We start from the raw sequence: 19599 nt of genomic DNA on the forward strand, positions 1-19599 counted from the left end.
TCTAACAAATCTGGAGTCAGGCCTTCACTGTTTTAAGCATCCACAATTTCTGTCTACAGTGAAGTTTAGTACTCCCTAAAAATGGGATTATTTTACTCAGCAGGATATTTTTAAACATATATTAATATAAGTGCTTCTAAATTTTATCTTAATCTCGCCTTTGTTACCATTCAAATAATGGTCCAATGAGTGGCACGTATATGTAGAACAAACTAGATTTTTTGTCAGTTAGGTTGGTAGTGGTTTGATGTGGTTTTAGTAATACTTTCTCATCTTAATGCCTGTCTGAAGTTCTATGATCTGAACGTCACCTTTTTGTTTTGCTTTCAGGTACTATGAAGCATTTCCTCCTCTTTCTGAAAAGCCAGTTTGCCTGCAGGAAATTATGACTGTATGGAATAAATCCAAAGTATGCTCTTACTCTAGCTCCTCATCTTCATCCACTGCTCCACCAACTAGCACGGATACATCTTCTCCAAAGGACTGCAATAGCGAAAGTGAAGTAACTAAAGACAGAAGTAATAAAGTATCTACCACTGTACAGGAAAGAACCCAGCAGAAGAAAAGTAAAAATGAGAAAGAAAACAAATTTAGTAACAACACTGTTGAAGAGAAGCCTGTTTTGTACAAAAAGCAAGTCCGACATAAGTCTGAAGGAAAGATGCGTCCTCGCTCCTGGTCATCTGGATCCAGCGAGGGTGGCTCAAGTTCTAGTGGTAATCAAGGTGAATACAAGGCATCAATGAAATGTATTAAAGTAAGACACAAAACAAGAGAGGTTCGAAATAAAAAAGGGCGTAATGGGCAAAGCAGGCTTTCAGTGAAATCCGGTGAAAAGGCTGATAGAAAAGTCCACAGTGGAAGCAGCAGCAGCAGCAGCAGCGGGTCCATCAAACAGCTGTGCAAAAGAGGTAAAAGGCCATTAAAAGAAATTGGAAGAAAAGAAGCTGGCGGTAGCGATGGAAAAGATTTGTATTTAGACAGCAGAAATGAAAAGGAATATAAAGAAGAACCCTTGTGGTATACTGAGCCGATTACAGAGTACTTTGTTCCTCTTAGCAGAAAAAGCAAGCTGGAGACTACATACCGCAACAGAGAAGATATATGTGGCGTAACATCAGAGGCTGTAGAAGAGTTGTCTGAATCAGTGCATGGTCTTTGTATTAGCAACAATAATATTCATAAAACATACCTCGCAGCAGGTACTTTCATCGATGGTCACTTTGTAGAAATGCCTGCAGTTCTAAATGAGGATATTGACCTCGCTGGGACCTCAGTTTGTTCTCAACCAGAGGACGACAAATATTTAGATGATGTTCATCTGTCAGAACTAACACACTTCTATGAAGTGGATATTGATCAATCCATGTTGGATCCTGGTGCCTCAGATGCGATGCAAGGGGAAAGTCGGATTTTAAATATGATTCGACAAAAGAGTAAAGAAAAAACTGATTTTGAGGCAGAATGTTGCATAGTGTTAGATGGAATGGAGTTGCAAGGGGAAAGTGCAATATGGACAGATTCGACCAGCTCTGTTGGTGCTGAAGGGTGGTTCTTGCAAGACCTTAGTAATTTAGCTCAATTTTGGGAGTGCTGTTCATCTTCTAGTTCTGGTGATGCAGATGGGGAAAGTTTTGGAGGAGATTCTCCGATCAGATTCTCCCCCATCTTAGACAGCACAATGCTTAATTCACACATGCTTGCTGGCAATCAAGAGCTCTTTTCAGATATTAATGAAGGGTCTGGTATAAACTCTTGTTTTTCAGTGTTTGAAGTGCAATGCAGTAACTCTGTTTTACCATTTTCTTTTGAAACACTCAACTTGGGAAATGAAAATGCAGATTCTAGTAGCACTGCTAATATTCTTGGGAAAACACAGTCTAGATTGCTAATATGGACCAAAAATAGTGCCTTTGATGAAAATGAACACTGTTCCAATCTTTCAACAAGAACCTGTAGTCCATGGTCACACTCGGAAGAAACACGTTCAGACAATGAGACTTTAAATATTCCGTATGAAGAATCCACGCAATTTAATGCAGAAGATATTAATTATGTAGTTCCTAGAGTGTCTTCGAGTTATGTAGATGAAGAAATTCTAGATTTTTTGCCAGAAGAAACCTGCCAGCAACAAGCTAGAACTTTAGGAGAAATGCCCACTTTGATTTTCAAAAAAAAATCTAAGCTAGAATCTGTCTGTGGTATTCAGCTAGAACAAAAAACAGAAAGTAAAGACTATGAAACTACACAAGGGTGTAGTGAAAGCAGTCCACATGGAGATGGCTACAGCTCAGGGGTTATTAAAGATATTTGGACAAATATGACAGACAGAAATTCTGCAGCGATGGTAGAAGTAGAAGGAATAGAAGATGAATTGTTTTCAACTGATGTAAATAACTATTGCTGCTGTTTGGATACAGAAGCAAAAGTTGAAACCCTCCAGGAGCCCAATAAAGCAGTGCAGAGATCAGAGTATCATCTCTGGGAAGGTCAAAAGGAGAATTTAGAGAAGAGAGCCTTTGTCTCAAATGATTTATCAAAAGTAGATGGTGGTGACTATACTACACCATCAAAACCTTGGGATGTTAACCAGGATAAAGAAAACTCATTTATACTTGGTGGCGTGTATGGGGAGCTCAAAACATTTAACAGTGATGGCGAATGGGCAGTGGTGCCACCTAGTCACTCGAAAGGGAGCTTATTGCAATGTGCAGCTTCTGATGTGGTGACAATAGCTGGTACAGATGTATTTATGACTCCAGGGAATAGCTTTGCCCCTGGTCATAGGCAATTATGGAGGCCATTTGTATCGTTTGAGCAGAATGAGCAATCAAAGAGTGGAGATAACGGATTAAATAAGGGTTTTTCTTTTATCTTCCATGAAGACTTATTAGGAGCTTGTGGTAACTTTCAAGTTGAAGAACCAGGGCTTGAATACTCATTCTCTTCCTTTGACCTGAACAATCCATTTTCACAAGTTCTTCATGTAGAGTGTTCGTTTGAGCCAGAAGGAATTGCATCTTTCAGCCCTAGTTTTAAACCTAAGTCAATTCTGTGCTCTGATTCAGACAGTGAGGTTTTACACCCCAGGATATGTGGTGTTGATCGAACGCAGTACAGGGCTATACGGATTTCTCCAAGGACTCACTTTCGCCCAATTTCTGCATCTGAACTTTCTCCAGGTGGTGGAAGTGAATCAGAATTTGAGTCAGAAAAAGATGAGGGAGGTATTGCTGTCCCTTCTCAAGTAGATGTATTTGAGGATCCACAAGCAGATCTCAAACCTCTGGAAGAAGATGCAGAAAAAGAAGGGCATTATTATGGAAAATCGGAGCTCGAATCTGGAAAATTCCTTCCCAGATTAAAAAAGTCTGGAATGGAGAAGAGTGCACAAACATCATTGGATTCCCAAGAAGAGTCGTCTGGGATGTTGCCAGTAGGAAACCAAGATCCCTGTTTAGAGTGCAGTATGAAAGAATCTCTAGATGGGAGGGCCGTGGAGAGCTCTAAAGTAAACTGCAGAATAGTGGAGCCACGTGAGGAGACTAGCAGGTTTTGCAGTTGTAAAGCAGGGTGCCATTTCCCCACGTACGAGGATAATCCTGTTTCTTCAGGAGAACTTGAAGAGGTATGTGGATATATAAAATTACAGAGTTTGTAGCTGGCAGCTGATAACCAGCAATTTGTCATGTGACAGTTCAATTTAAATGTTTGTCATTGTATAGCTCTCTGGAAAATACAGTTGTGTAGAAACACTGAAGGTCCCATCGGAACATGAGAAAAAGCTTTTTTTACTGTCAGGGTGACCTAGCGCTGGCACAGGTTGCCCAGGAAGGTTGTAAAGTCTCCATCCTTGGAGAACACTCAAAAGACATCTGGACATGGTCCTGGGCAACCTGCTCTAGGTGGCCCAGCTTGAGCAGGGGCAGTTGGACATGACAATCTCCAGAGGTCCCTTCAAACCTCAATCTATCGGTGATTCTGTGAAAAGTTAACCATCTTCAGGCATTAACAGTGTCATCTTGCATACCTTTAGAAATACATGCATGTGTACAGTCACATGGATTTAAAATATGTTTACCTTAGGTTTTTAGCTTATTTGATTTACATATGATATGTTAAAATGTGCATAAAGTTTGAGTAATGAGATATTACTGATTTCAATTCAAACCTATTTTAAAATTTTGAAATGGAAGAACTGAAGTCAGTCTTTTCAATATAGTTACTTCCAAGTAGAGGAATTTGGAGTTGAATTGTTGAATGTAACCTTCAGCAAAGAAAGGTTTGTAGAAAGGCTTAATTGTCTGGAAATTAAGATGTTCTCTTGTCAGCATAGACATGAAACGAAATAAAACACGGATGCAAAATATCCATCACTAGCACAGTACTGTGGGTTAAGCTCAGAGTTTTCTTTCAGGTAATTATAGCCATAGATTAAGTAATGATAGCAAAAATCCTTTCCATCCAAAAATATCCAGGTTTTTCTTGCTGTGAGCTCCCTCTGCTCTTGAGAAGAAATATTTGACCAACAAAATAATTTAGTTGTGCAGCCAGCCCAGAGGTATTGGCTGGATAGTTGTAAGTTGCATTTTACATTTTCTTTTCCTGTTCAGCCTCTTCCACATACTCGGTTGTAGTTTCTACATTAGGAGGGAATTTTTTTCATTTTCAACTGAAGGGTTGGACCCTGCTTGTGTTGTGCGATTGTATCCTCATCAATTAGAAGTTTGAAACGCAAATTCATGTGTGGGAAAGCGAACCTTTCTCTTGCTAAAACTGAAACTAACCTTTTTGTTGAACAAAATCAGAGTTCCTTATTTTCCTTCTTCCCCATTTGTTTCTCCTCTCGTCCTCCTTTAAATTAATTGCTCTTGCAGCTTCTTTTCCTGGTGTCAATAAGTTGATGTTTGGTGCTTGCAGAGGAGAATCAAATTTGTGACTTTTCCAGACCCTTTCTAGACATCTTGGTTCCTGCTGCTCTGTTAAGTTGGCAGAGGTGAAGTGGCTCCAGAAGTCTTTTCTGGGGTCTGGGAAGTTTCTGTGTTCATGCCAGGCCTTGAAAAAGAGTCACCAAAACAATTAATAAACTTGGACTGTAAGTCAGAACAGATTCTGGAATTACCTTTTACCAGGAGTAAGCAGAATCGGACTTCATCATGAATAAACAAATGGTATAGTACAGTTATTTGTGACAGCAAGAGTCAAAAGTTCCTCCCAGCCCTTTCCAGATCTCCTTTCTGGATGCATAATGCCACGTGAGGATGTTTATTTTCATCTTCACTTCAACTGCTTATCCATTCAAGAAAGTAGTAAGTGTGTGGTATAAGACAAGTTTACAGTGGTTCCATAGTTCATGATAGTTATGAGGCTTGGAAAAAACCTTTGGCACTGAAGAGTACTTAGAAAGCTCTGGTATGTTATTTTCTTCAAGTTCCTTAGTGCAAGAGGAAAACTATCTGCTTCCCTTGCTCAGATTTTGTAGGCGTTTTCATAGCCTCAAAATTACAAGCCACTGAGAAGTACAAAGGGCCAACAACCATCTCTGCGGTCCAGACTCCAACTTGGTTTGCAATTAAGCTCTTCCTAGGGGGCTTGAGGAGCCTGATCACAACCTAAACTCAGAAGGACTGGGCTACCTAGCCCTCCCGTGTCTAGCACATCTCAAGAGGATGTGTGCACACTCTGGGCTTTTGTAAGAGCCAGTAGAGTGCATCTGAAGGTAATTGACTTCTTGGCTTGAGAACATTTAATCTAAATTTATTATTGCAGTAAAGTCTGTCTGTAAAAGAAGAGAGGGTTTTAAAGCATTAAAACAATTTTAATATGTTGGTTATAAACTAAACTTTAATCAGTAAAGATGATGACCATACCGTGCGCAGGAAGGGGTGCAGCTGTCATGCAAGTATGTCTTATGCATACGAGGTTTTTTAAGAGTGATGTTACTTATTTTCATGAGCGTTAAACAAAATCAATATAAAATACTTAGAATTAGAACAGGTTAAGAGAAGCATTCTTCCTGGGCATCCCACATGTACATCCATGGGAAAAAGAGTTTTAACCTGAGCAGAGATACGGAATGGACTGATTAATATAGATCAATATTTGTAAAGGATTTTTTTTAAATGAAACTTCTGTGCTTCCTTTTATTGACTTACGAAAAAATTAAAGTTACTGTTTAACTCACTGTTATCTAACATAAAGTTTGAATTGTGTTCTGAGGTACCTCCAGTATTTTTGCATAAATAATGGATGTGAAAATACTAATGTAGACCACAGTGTAATAGTAACACGTTCTGCTTTGTATCACATAAGCTTGAATTGCATGTGTGCTGTGCAAACACACATCTTTGAACACCTCCTATTTGTAAGACTGTAGGAGAATCTGGTTCAGTTTCCTTCCTCTTACTGTCTGTATTACAACACTTATTTTATAATTATAGCATATTTTGCAGCAGGAATTTGTTGATAGCTCCTGCAGAAGTTCATGATAATTATATACCTAGCCTTAAGATTAAAAAAAAAAACTCAACCAACCAACCAAAGCCCAAAAAACCCACCAACCCACCCCCAAAACAACAATAACAAAAAAACCCACAAAAATGCCCTCTGAAGTACAGTCCTTTTTCTTCCAAGTAAATGCTCTTACCGTTTAGCTGTGGAGTTGTGGGTAAGTACACAGTCTGGTCCGGGTCATGGTCTCTTGAGTGCAACAGCACTGAATCTCTTATCAACAAGTTTTATATGGGGTCTGATCTAGCAGGTGTGCCCTAAGAATGCTCGTAGCGTTGGGTCCTTGAGGTAGATAAAGGGACTTGTGGGGTTTGTTGGCATCTGTACAAACTTGTAAGGTCTGAACGTGGGGAGAACAATGCATTTGGGGATGAGGAAATTTTACTGGCAAAACCCGTAGGTGTGTATGGATCTCATGACTTAATTGGCCTGTTAGATTTGGTGAGGTACTTTGCTTGGCGGTGCTAATGCAGTGTGAGTGTGTGACTCCTTTAGGAAGGGCTGTGGAGAGGAAGGGAAGAGGGATGCCTTACATACCTTGGGTCTGAGGGCAGTAGTGTAGGAGCTAACCTGCCATAAACCTAGGTAGTGCTGAGAGGGAGCCAAAATTCAGAGGGGTCTGCTTTGTGCCTAAATATCAGGAGAATCAAGTAGGAAACACATTTCAGAGCATAGAGTCAGCCACATACAAAGCAAAGGACTTCATTGTAAAAGAGAGTCATTTTAGGGCTCTCCAAAAAAAGATTGGTCCAGATAGTTCTTGATATGTGCTGGTCGTGGCAGGTGTTGAAGACACCTACAAAGACTGAGCTCTAACTTTCTAACTAATGAGACATTAATTTGCTGAGATTTTGAAGGGTGAAAGTATCTTGTATGAGAAGGACCTTAAAAAGATAAGAGTTCACAATGACAGTACAAAAATCATGAGGGAAAAAACCAAAAGTTTAAAGTAAGCAAATAAAATAAAGCTTTGTTACACCTGAAAGTCCTAGGAACAGAAAAATGACTGAAAGGTATTTCTGAGAGATGGAACTAGCAAGCTTAGAAAGCTATGAAAAGATGTCAAAAAGGTATTGTTTAGTGTGGATCTTGTCATTGTTTGAATTGTTGGTGAAAAGACAATTAAGCAAAGTAGTAGTACAGATAAATTACACTTGCAGCTGCTCATAGGAATATTCAGCTAAATATCACGAGGAGCAGCAACCAATTTGAAAAGAGCCTAGTAGAATACTTGTTTGAGAACACACAGAAGATAGAAAATATATAAACAGTAAACACATTTCTATCTTTTTAAAGAGGAAAATGGAACTTGGGGTATTACCAATGACTCTCAAATTCTCTAAAGAAATGTTTTAAACTGTAAATGGCATAGATGCGTGAGGAACTAAGGAAGTTTCTAAGTGCTGGTTTGGTAAAAAGATTGCACTCTCAACAGTCAGTGGCTTGCTAGAGGGCAAGGGGGATGATTACTTTTTCTGGTCTGGGGCATAAAATACATGTTTGAAAATCCCTGATGATGTCAAACTGGGAAAGTCTGCAGCTACACTGGGAGACAGGATTGGAATTAAAAGGTTGCTAAATTGCAGAAATGGTCTGAAAAATAAAATGCAATTCAGCAGGGACAAATACAAACTTCTAAAGAAAATAATAATCCTCTTCACAAACATTGTGTGGGGAGTAACAGGTGAGGAAATGATGTGAAACAGAAACGCATCTTCAAGTAGGTCATAAGCTGAGCATAAATCAGGATTGACACGCTGCAAGAGAGAGCAACGTTGTGATATATAAACAAGAATGCCCTTCTGTAAGAGGGGAGGTAATTGCTCCTCTGTAGCTGGAACTGGAAAGCCTTCTGCTGGAGTACTAGCCTCAGCTCCCAGTACCTTGTGTCAAGAAAGATGTCCTGAGAGCAACACAAAGATCACTACTTTTGAAAACAGCATGAAGGAACTGGGGTTGTTTTATCTCAAAAAAAAGAGAAACTTGAAGAAGAACCCTGCAGTTTTGCAGAAGCCATGTTCATAGTTACAGGAAATAAGGAAAAAGCTGTCCTTCTCCTGTAGGCTCTGGTAAACACAAAGGAAATGGATATGATGACTGTAAATCACAGCAAGGGAAATTGAAGAAAAAGAATTCCAACCAGAAAATGAGCTTACTGTAAGGCTCAATTAATTTTAGGGAAGCAATGGAAATTCTGTCTTGAAGCGATTTAGTGTGGGAATAATGCACTGTAATTGATTCTGGCTTTGTGCAAGAGTAGAGACTAGATGATCTGACAGGGTCCCTTACACATACCTTTTCAGTGAAATTCAAGGATTAGGTGACTGCCAAATAGGTTTGAAGAATATACAGTCTAGACTCTGCTTCCTTTGTTCATTTGTGACCAGCTTCTTGAGCCAGATGTACCTTGCCTGGGTAGCTGATGAATCCTTTGGAATGGGACTCGATGGGTTCAGTGCTGCTTTGAATTCTAAATTATTCATGTGTTCCTTACTCCTTCTGCTAGTGAGGGGTTGCAGAGCAGGTTCAAGGAAATTTGTACTTACGGATTAATGTGACTGACTTTTTCTGTGGTTGGTTATGAAGCTGTCGGTCGTAACACTTCAGATAACATTCAGATCATAATGAAGCTTTAGTGCTTTTTCTGTTCAGATTCTGCAAAACTCCTGCCACTGCCTCGATCCTCATCAGCATGTGTGCTGAAGGAGTAGAAATACTCAGTGCTGGTGTTTTCAAATTAGTATCTAAAGCCCCAGTAGCCTATCCTGAAAGGCACATCAATTTAGATGAAAAATAATAGCTATTTAGAAGGGTGGCTGGAAAATTTAATAAAACTTTTCATAAGATACTGGAAGTGCCCTTTTTTCAAGACCTTTGGGCAGATGGTCCTTAAAACTGTAGACCCCAGCTCTGAGAAGATGCTTGAATAATAAAGTTCTGATGAATGTAACTTTTCAAACTAGCAAACAACTAATCTGCCGTATGAACTTGCTGTGGACTTTTGTCTGTAACTGTAGAGAAAAACTTGTGATGGAAGCAAGGAAATCCGCAAGAATGATTGCTATGTCATGCAAAAGTGTTAGCTAAGGAACAGCAAAAAAATTCGTACTAATATTTCCCCCTATGCAGATTGTTGATAAAGTAAGATTTAAGTTGTTAAGCACATCCCATACTAGTTCTTGGTGGAGGAGAAAAATGGGTTGCATTTTCATAAATGCTTTCTAAGAAATTTATGTGAGTTTGCAAAATAAAACTGTTCTTTTCTGCGAAGAAGAAGGAATAATTTTTTAATGAACTACTTGTATGAGCAACCAAGCTCCTACCTGAAAAGCAACACACGTATATAAAAATATAAATAAAATAATTATTTTTTAAATTTCTCAACATGAACTTCCCTTTTAATACATCTGTATACATAAGGAGAGGAAGAAGGAACCCCACCCCCTTCCCTCTCCACATTTCTCCTCCCTTTTGTTCCTTGGCTTTTCCATCTGCGCATTTATCATTCGGGTAATAAAACCTCACATTGCAGATGTGACAGTACCGGTATCATTTTATCATGTGATTGGGTCTCTTTCCTTGAACTGTGCTTTCATACTTCCAGACCTGGTCTTTCCCAACTCTCGTAGTCATTGTTTCCTCACCTGCCTAAATGCTTCTGTCAGAGATATTTCTAAAAGTTGGCTTAGTGTCCTCTCGTACAGAAGCTACAGTTAAATTTCAGCTCTCAGCAGTACCGCTCACATGTGCTGTTTGTCAGGCTGCCTGCTGGTCACAGTTGAAAACCGTGGTGTTGGATTTGTCCCTGCTGTAGTGAATATGGAACAGTTCACACCAGAAAAAGGAGCAAAAGAGTAAAACGCTCCTCTCGGGCATTCGTTCTGGTAGGCCCAGCTCCCCAGTCTGCAGTGTGGTTGCCAGAGCGGCTTGTCCTTTTCCCCAGATCGATACAATATGATCTTCTGCTCCGTCCTCACAGTCCAGCTTCATCAGCTAATGGACTGAGTGTTGCTGCCCATAGCAGTCTCGTGAGGAAAGCAGCAATACGATAAAGCTGGGTAGAACTGTAATCTTCCTTGGCTGCATTGCTTCAAGTATGTGTGTGAGTGGAACAGGTGAGGAAAAATCGGCTGTAGGAAATGGCATTCATGGTGCAGGAAACATCTTTCGCTTCTCTGATTGTTTTCCCTTTTATTGAGTTGTATCCTTAAAACATTGAATTGCTTTTCCATCGTGATGCTGGAGTTCAAATACGCTGTTTAAAATGGTCGTTCTCCACTTAGGCCCACAGAATCTCTCCTTCATGTTGGCTGCTTTACTCCAGCCAGATTAGTCGTTCCACTGTAATTTGATCTTTGAAGCAGCACTAGGTTTTTTTAGTTGAAAAAACCCTAATATTTGCTTTTATTCCTTTAGAAAGTATTTGTACTGATGTTTTCAGAGAATGGTTGTTCTCTTGTATACTAGAGGTTTAATTTGAAATTTAGGACGAAAGGCCTAAGTGGACAGCCCTGCTGTTGTATGAAGTTCTTAGGAAGGATCATTTGAGAAAACAGACATAAAATTCTGTTGGAAGGAACAAATGTGAGCTAGGTGCCAGTGAAAGACTTTTAAAAAGTGCTTTTTAAGGTTTTGAAACTATTTTACTCTTTCAAACTCTTACACAAATAATAGCAAACGTTCAAATTATTTTTTTCTGCTGTTGGCGTAACTCTCAGTATGAGAGGTGAGAGGGGGACAGAAGCAGAATTGAGTTTTAGTTTCTACATGTAACTGCACAATTCTGACCCAAATGTACTGAAAATTCATAGGCAATTGTGGTTGAAATCAGCCAGAACTGGCGCAGGAGAATCTTGCGTAACTGTAACATTGCAGTAGTGTTTGTGCTTGTGAATGCTGAAGTCCTCGGGGGATTTGACATTGCCCCGAGCAGAGGCTGAGAGGAGGCTCCGTTACCATATGTCTGGCTGGAGGACAAGTAAGGAAACCCAGCAGTCTTCTCTCAGACCTGCAGCAAGACTGGGAGCGGAACAGCATTGCAGTTGGGTTTGCCTTACTGTCTTTGAGCTCTGCTTAAGAATAAAGTAAAACAGACATGCATCGTTTCAGAGAGGAAGGGCTTCCACCTGCAATTTCTGACACCGGTACCATTGAGAATAATAGCTATTTAGATGGGTAGCTGGAAAATTTAATAAAGCTTTTCATAAAACACTGGAAGTGTACGTGTGAGAGAGGAGGAGGCATAAATGGAAAGTGCCATTTTAAAAGGGAAAGAGTGCCAACAACAGAAAGTAGAGACATGGTTTTATGCTGGAGTTAGTATTTCATGTTTACTTACTGGGAGTATTGCTTTAATTCACAGAAATTTTCATGGTGACAGACTGTGCAATTATAGCAAACATCTACACAACTGTAGATGTTAAAATGGTTTTCTTTCAGTGAATGTATAAAATGGACACCAGCTCGTGCTCCCAATCCCTTCCCAAACAAACCCCCCACATGGATTTAGTATGGATAGCGGGTCTTTCCACATCTGGCCTTTTGCTTTACACACCTGGCCTTCATGCTGGTTTAGAAAGAACAGACATCACTGCGTGGGGGTCACTGTCGGGGCAAGAGGACCAGGTCTGAGCTCCAGCTCAAGTCCTGCTGGGCTGCTGCTGCATTCCGCCAGGAGACGTGCGTCTGGCTTTGACTGACGAGGCACTGGTGGAAGGGCACAGGAGCTGAGGCAGCCTGCAGCCAGCGTCAGTCCAGGCACCGAGCTGTCCTGCAGCACGTCCGTGGGCTCTGGTGGTGACTTAGCCCCGGGTTTCCCTGCCAGAGCCAAGCTGGCTTTGCCTGTGGCCCGCTGGGGCTCACTGACCCAGCTCCTTGTGCACGCAGATGGGAGTGCAGGTGTGGCACCGACGTGGGAAACTTTGAAGTTAAGGAAGCATTGTGTCTATGGAGTTTGGATGCCTCTATCTATAGCCAGCAGCAGAGCGAGGCTTCTGTGATGGATTTCTAAACACACATATTTCTTAGTAAATCCTGTTTTTTCAGATACCCCTGAGCTTTTTTTCTCTTTTTTCTTTTTTTCTTTTACTTTCTAAGAACTCCCTTTTCTGGAGTTGGGGTTTGAGCTTTTGGAGAGTGGTTCCAAAAGGGCTGTTACGAGAGGAAACCAGCATGGATAAGTTCACTGTTCATTGTAGCAGAATTTCACATGAAAATGTTTTATCTGGCACATGCTTCTGAATAGAGCACTCTTGAGTTGCTCATTTGGTTTGAGAGGGACTTCTTTTTATGAAATAATAAGCATTTGTAAGTTTAGGTTCTACAATTTCGTAGCTCAACAGTAGCTTAAGGAACAAAAGTAGGTTTGTTAATTTTCCATGCTTAAATGTTCTCAGGTTTACAGAGGAGGAGGCTGGATAAAAACTCGGTTTTGAAGCTCATTTGCTAGTGTTTTTAGCACCTAGTTGCCCTATGGTTTGTTTTTGAATCATTCTACCTAATATCTACAGGGCATGTTACAAGCTAGCATAGTCTTTTGAAGGTTAGTCGGGTTACCAGAGATGCAGTCATAAAACTAAGGACATATTTCTTGTGAAAAGCCTCTGGTATTTCAGCCTTAGCCATTAATTTCATAAAGAAAGGGCTCTGGTAAAAAAATAGCATTAAAATGGGGGAGGGAGTATTTAGGCATTTTTAGTGAGTACATTGAGATGATTTTTAGCATAAAGACAAACTGTTAATCATCCTCATAACCACTTTTTCCTCACGCTGACACATTAATTCTCTAGTTTAATTTTATGTTATCCCGTTGATGGTAATGGCACTGCCAGTTCACCCTTCCAGACTTTAAATTCTGCAGCTTTTTGTTTGCTTTCTTTTCTGTTTTGTTTTATGCTGAACTGTTTGTCATGTTGACTAATGTTGTTTCATTGTATTTTCATCTCTTGGGTAGGTATCTGTTCCCTTTGGTTTGTACTTAGATTTTGAAGTGTTGGGCTGGAATTCATCCTTTTGTTCTGGATTTGTACAGCTCTGTGTGGGCAAAGTATGAGCCCCTGCGCGGAGTTCGTATTGGCTATAAGAGTTCAGATAAGCGATGCTGTTGTAGTTTGACAATCCTTTCCCATTGATACTAAAAATTGAACAATGTGGTCTATACGACCTAACAAATTGGTTGTAATACCAGAGTTCCCTCCTTTACATGTAAGTATATTATTTATGACAAAATGAAGTGTGATTATTGTCTAAACGCTTTCCTATATTGAATACTAATCTGCAGAGAATGAGTGGCAGCCAGGAAAAGCAATGCTGGTGGGAAAAGGCGCTCTATTCTCCCCTTTTTCCTGCATCACAGTGTGAAGGTAAGCAGCTATGCCTGTTTGAACTCACTTGCTGTTGCACCTGTGTTAGAAAGAAACGCTCTTTGTTAGGGATTGGAGTTGCTGCAGATGAATTGGAACCGCCATCTGTATTTTTTAAAGAAACAGTAAACTTCCACAATAAATTCCCTCATCTGAGGGAGAACTGGGATGTTCCAGTTACATTTGTAATAGATCTCTAGCATGCTTCTAAGTAGTTTTTAAATGAAAGAGCTTTTAAAATAGTCTTAATATTTATGCAAATTTACTTAATTCCAGAGCCTGCAATTAAGTAAATAAAATATTAATATCTGATTCTGAAAATATTTCATTACATTTTTGAATATGTTTCAACCTGAATAATACTTACTAGGTCGGTAATTTTATAAGAATGTGAAAACATGGTAATTGCCTTTCATTGGCTCCTCTAACTAACACGCCAGCTATTCAGTGAATGCCTGGAATTTCTCTCCAGCTGGGAAGGAGAGGGGTTTGCGCCTTGGCCTCTCCTTTCACAGGGACAATCTGGGAATTTTTCTGCCCCACCCAGAGTCAGCCCAGCCTTGGTAGGCAGGCGGAAGGAGGCAGATGGGCTTCCAGCACTCTCTGTTGCCTCCCAAGAATCCGTAGCATCTGACAGCCGGCCCAAGCCCCACTTTCCAGCGGGCAGGCAAGAATCCAGAGGGCTTCTTTTGGCCTGCCTACCAGTCTGCCTTTTCCAGAAGGAAGGCAAGGAGCTAAGAAGGAGCATTCTGTATACCAAATTGACGGTCTGGCTGATGCTTTCTCTTGGCAGAGGCTCAGTGCAATAAACTTTTGATCAGAGACCTCGTCCCTTAATAATCTGGAAGTAGATTAGCCAGTAGTTATTACTGAACTATTTTCGGAGTGCACCTTAAAGTGCAACAAACTAAACTTGTGTTCTCGGTGCCTAAATGCCCTTACTTTGGTGTTTAGGACAGTTTGGGTTACTTTCGAGAAGAACTTGCTTCACTCCCAGCTACAGAGCGATCCCTTCAGGACTGTGATTTGCCTCCTAGACCGGTCACAGAACCTCCCATGTCAGAAAAAACCCTCAGTATTTACAAAGTGAAGGCATTTAGTGTCCTGTTGTAAAACTGTGGGGTTTTTTTCACGGTGATCATTGCAGAGGTATTACTGGTCTAATAGCAAGCGCAGTGACCCACACTGTTGACTATGTACTTTACACAGAGTAGTCCTTGAATTCCTGTGAGTGACTGGTGTCATTTCTTTGCTGACATCTGCTGGCGAACCTGCATAAACTGTGCAAGTGTTTCACCACCCGCCTTGCTCAGAGGAAGACAGAATATACGGTATAAAATACTGGGAAGTCCAGAACCTGCCTGATACAGTGGCAGAGTTTCTGTGAAGTGGAATAGTTCGAGGATTTCCTCCTTTAGACTAAGTTTAACAAAACCAGACCTCATCCTCAGAGCTAATGTCATCTTTCACGAGTCTTTAGCTCCATCCAGTTTTCTGTTTGAGTGTTTGTTGTATATGGGTGTTGATGCTTGTGATCCATATATATCTATATGACATGCGTTGGTATTATATATATGGAAGTTTACTCTGGTAAGTAGCAACCACAGCCATTCATGTGAGTTGGGTTTTTTTTTTGAGCTTCAGTCAGGATCAGGCTGCTGTTGCAGTGTATTTTTTATGGGTATAGAAAAAAGGAACGATCTAAAAAGACCATGCAGTATCAGAATTGAAAAATGTACTGAAGCATTTATAAGAAAAAAGTAATTCTTGCTCTTACCTTACTATTTTAGATGTTTTCATTAACTAAGTAGCTGCTTTTTTTTATTATTTGGTTAATCAGGTAAGATTTGATGATGCTTCCATAAGGTATTATGCTGATCTTGTTAAGGATGTCAGACCAAAACCCCTGACAAGCACAGAGTTTACATGGTTTAGAGTGTGAATTTCAAGAGTACTTCTCTAGATGCTTTCATTTTGGCTAAATGTAAATAACAGTGTTCCTCAATTCTGTTTTTTCTTCCTTTTTCCTCTGAAACACCCCCACAAACACAATGTAAGAGTGTTATACAAATGCCAAGGGAGAGAATGGTGTAGGAGAATTTGCAGATGTAAAGGAAATACCCAATGATGATGAACATCTTTTAGATTTTAATATGGTAAGTTTGTCATTGGTTTGGGGGAGGAGGTTTTTTTGTTCATTTTATAAGGGCGTGCTACTACACCTTTGCTTTCATCACAGTTTTCAGTCTGGCCTCAAATGAAATTCCTACGAAAACCTTCAAAAGCTTTTCTTTTCTTTCCTTGCTTTGTTTTTTAACCTCCTCTGTGTCTGGAGCATTCTTCTGAAAATTCCTCCAAGGGTTGTACTTTGGGGAGTCCAACCCTCGTACGCGCAGTTGTACTTCTAGTAGTTGAGCAAACTCAGTTTCCTTTGGGAACACTTGGCTTTTGCTTGTCGTGTGTGTTAAACATGAGTCTTCCTTTCCTCAGCTTCTAACTTCAGTGAGTGTAGAAGAGTGGGCTGGTGTGCACTGTGAAGGCAGAAGGGACCAGTAACTAGAGGCACAGACAGACAGAATGTGTGCTGAATTCTGAACTGTTGCGAGCAAAAAAGCTGATTTTTTTTCTGTAGGGAAAAAAAATTAATGTACATGTGCACTTACTGATATACCTTTAAACTTCATAGTGATGGTAGCGCTTAAATGTACATTCTGACATGCTCGCTATAGCTTCACTGATGCAGCTGAAAACATACTGGGTTTGCTTGCAGTGTATTCAGATCTGTGCTGTTTTCTTGATATTTAATACTTTCTACAAAGTTTTGGAGATAACTTCTACGGTAATTTTCTAACATGAGCTGTGGTAACGATGCATTCTAACTGCGTTCGCTTTTGATTCTCTTGCTGTTTTGTGCAAATCCTAAAATGAAGGAATAGGAAAAAAATAGTAAGAGCCCCACCTGTCCTCCCTGCTGTTCTGCAGTCCTTTCTAGTCAGGAAAGAGGGACTTGCCCTGGAATTGTAGAACAACTACAAAACTATATAACCTTCCAGCCCAGAAAAAAGCGAGCATGTTCTTTATTGTTCCCCATCAACACTGTCAGTTTAAATCCTTAGGTTTCTTCAGTTTATGAAGCGAGATGTGCAGATGATATAAATGCTGAGGCAAAACCAAATGGCTTCAGGAAGAAGATCTACTCCAGTGATAGCTCCAGCTCTGAAGACACAGCTTCAGAAGGTGGAAGTGAATGGGCTGATCCGTGTGAGGAGGAGCTTTTTTCTCGAACTCAACTATAAAAACTGCAGAGTAGAACAGATGATTTAAAAGTAACATGAGATGGAAAACTATCCTTCGTGAGGGTCTGTAGCTCTAAAACAACAACTTGAGTTTCCTCTTCAGTTAATGGATTCAGATGTGTATTTATCTTTCTCTTCTTGCTTATTTTATAGATGAGGACACCGCTGTCCTGTTGAAGATTGTTTTTTTTTTTCCCCCCAAAAAACTGTTAAATTCTTGGCTATTTGAACTAGACTAGATTGTGTTGTCAAATCAAGAATGGATGTGCATGTGCTTGTCTTAGTAGTACCACTGCTTTTTTGCATCTTAATTGCAGTTATTTTCATTCGTAACTGTAGCCCTACCACTATTACTATCTTCTTAGCATCGCAGTGTCTACAACTACTTCTGCTATTCGGAGACTTCAGCTTTCTGCACATTAGGCTTTGTTCTTTAAGAACTGGGAGATAAATACTTAACACTGTAATCTATCAGTGCCTTTCTGAATGCAGGAGAAAAGCATGAATGACTTGTCCAGTCTTCATTCAGTAAATCTCATAACTTTGAAGTAGGAACAACAGGGTTGTGCTTTAGAGACTTACAGAAACTGTGTTTTCTATCCTATGATTCCCCCCTCCCGCAAACCAACACTGAGGATACCATGGTTTGTATTTTTGCTAACTGGAGAAGCCAAGGATTTTTTGTAGGTATGGAGGCAATGTGGGGTTTTTTTCCTTTTTTTCTTTTTTTTTGTCCTTTTTAGCAACTTGCCGATGTGGGGCAGAAGTTTGAAAAGTAACACCAAAAATAACAAACCACTGGGGTGATGTGTGGATTGTTGTGAATTTTGTAACGAGTAATGAGAACGTTGTCTTGTTGCAGATGATGGCATTCATGTAACCTGCAAAAGCATCCTGTACTCAACTTGAGCCTGAATGACTGAAACTATCTAAAACGCTCAGAGTGTTCAGTGTTTAAATGCAAAGGGTCAGTGCTTCACTTGAAAGAAATCCTGTGGCTGCTGCAGTTAGCTGCTGTTGTGGCTGTAATTTAGTAAATCTCGTAGTTCATTTTGTGTTTCTGAGAGAATGTGTGGGGCAAGTTCTGTGTGTGGTGGGTGGGGGCAGGGAAAGCGATGACTTACAACATACATGTGTGATTGCAGTAGTGATTGTTGCTTTATGTGACTTGCTTTTCAATTTTATTTTGTTAACTTAGAAAGTCAATACATTGTCAAGTTGCATCTGTACAAGACTATCAACTCCTTGTGCTTTTAACACATTATGCAAAATGTATAAGCCAGGAGGAGCAATATTTGCAGAACTAAACATTCTAAGTTTTTACCAACTCATAGTTTAAACAACAACAACTAACTAGTCTATACGATAGCAGCATGTCTATAACATCAGGAAGTGCAGAAAGTCCGATACTGACTTGAAAAGCTTAACCGTTCATTTTGACAGGCAATAAACCTCAAGAGAACTATAGCTGTTTGACATGTGAGCTGAACTGCCTTTGAAATATGTTCTGTGCTAGGAAGGGGTTCTGAGTAACGGGGTTTTGTTGCCTTTATTCAATTGATAAGGTAAGAATTTCGATACGTGGTTGGGAAACCATGCCGTTCTTTGCGCAACGCTTTTGTGGAGATCCTTACTTAAAATTGGCTTGGTTTGTCCTTACCCGGGGACTTTCTTTTGGTCCTCCTCTTAGATTATGTTTTAGGGTTTGTATTCTTACAACAACTCTTTTGACACTTTACAGTTTCTTTTCTTAATTTATTTGCAGACTTTGGATAGATTTTTATATATTTTACTTTCTTCTGGAGCTTCCTTGAAAGGTTGTTTAGCACCTGCACTGAGAACTAGTTAACTGTAACATGAAAGTAAAAAAGAACTTTACACACAATTCTTCAAATCACTACAGTGAAGAATGGAATAGAACTTCATTCGAGAACAAGAAATGACCAAATGGACATATTTCAAACACAAACTTCAGCTCGGTTAATTTTGGCTAGAGCTGCTTCTTTGGTAAGAAAGGGCTCAAAAATTACAAAGGTGCTGGTTATTGTTACATGGTGGCATGTAATAATTCCAGCACCTTTGGGGAAAATAAAATTGTATCTTGAGCTTGGGCAATAACAAATTGTCTTTACTTGTTTTCATAGTTCAATGGCTAAAGCTCTAAAGCTTTCAGTGAGAGTTGAAGTGTGGTTTTTAGTTTTTCTGTATGGATAGAAACACACACACACACACCACCACCACCAACAAGAGCATTAAAGGTTGGCATACGCTGAACCGCACCGTGGTATGAAGCGCATTGCATATCCATAGCACTGAAGTATCAGTTTTCCATTCCTGGGCTGAGATTTGTTTCTACTTTTTGCTTCAAGTGGTTGTATTGTTCTGATTTCACGTACACCAGAGTAACTGATTTTGTTTTCTTGTGGAGTTAC

At 40.0% G+C, this 19599-nt stretch overlaps 1 protein-coding gene across 1 annotated transcript in view; it reads left to right on the forward strand.

Annotated features, from left to right (window-relative positions):
- The window catches only part of KIAA0232 (KIAA0232 ortholog), a 70512-nt gene extending 52446 nt beyond the window's left edge, over positions 1-18066 (forward strand). Inside the window, exons 6-9 of the mRNA XM_086463789.1 lie at positions 331-3628; positions 13790-13871; positions 15930-16027; positions 16988-18066. Of these exons, the coding sequence (XP_086319915.1) occupies positions 331-3628; positions 13790-13871; positions 15930-16027; positions 16988-17167 (3658 nt within the window). The 3' untranslated portion in view covers positions 17168-18066. The remainder of the gene's footprint in view (positions 1-330; positions 3629-13789; positions 13872-15929; positions 16028-16987) is intronic.
- Positions 18067-19599: the final 1533 nt, after the last annotated feature.

Source organism: Leptosomus discolor, chromosome 4, assembly GCF_034619465.1.
Source record: "Leptosomus discolor isolate bLepDis1 chromosome 4, bLepDis1.hap2, whole genome shotgun sequence".
NCBI classification, from domain to species: Eukaryota; Metazoa; Chordata; class Aves; order Leptosomiformes; family Leptosomidae; genus Leptosomus; species Leptosomus discolor.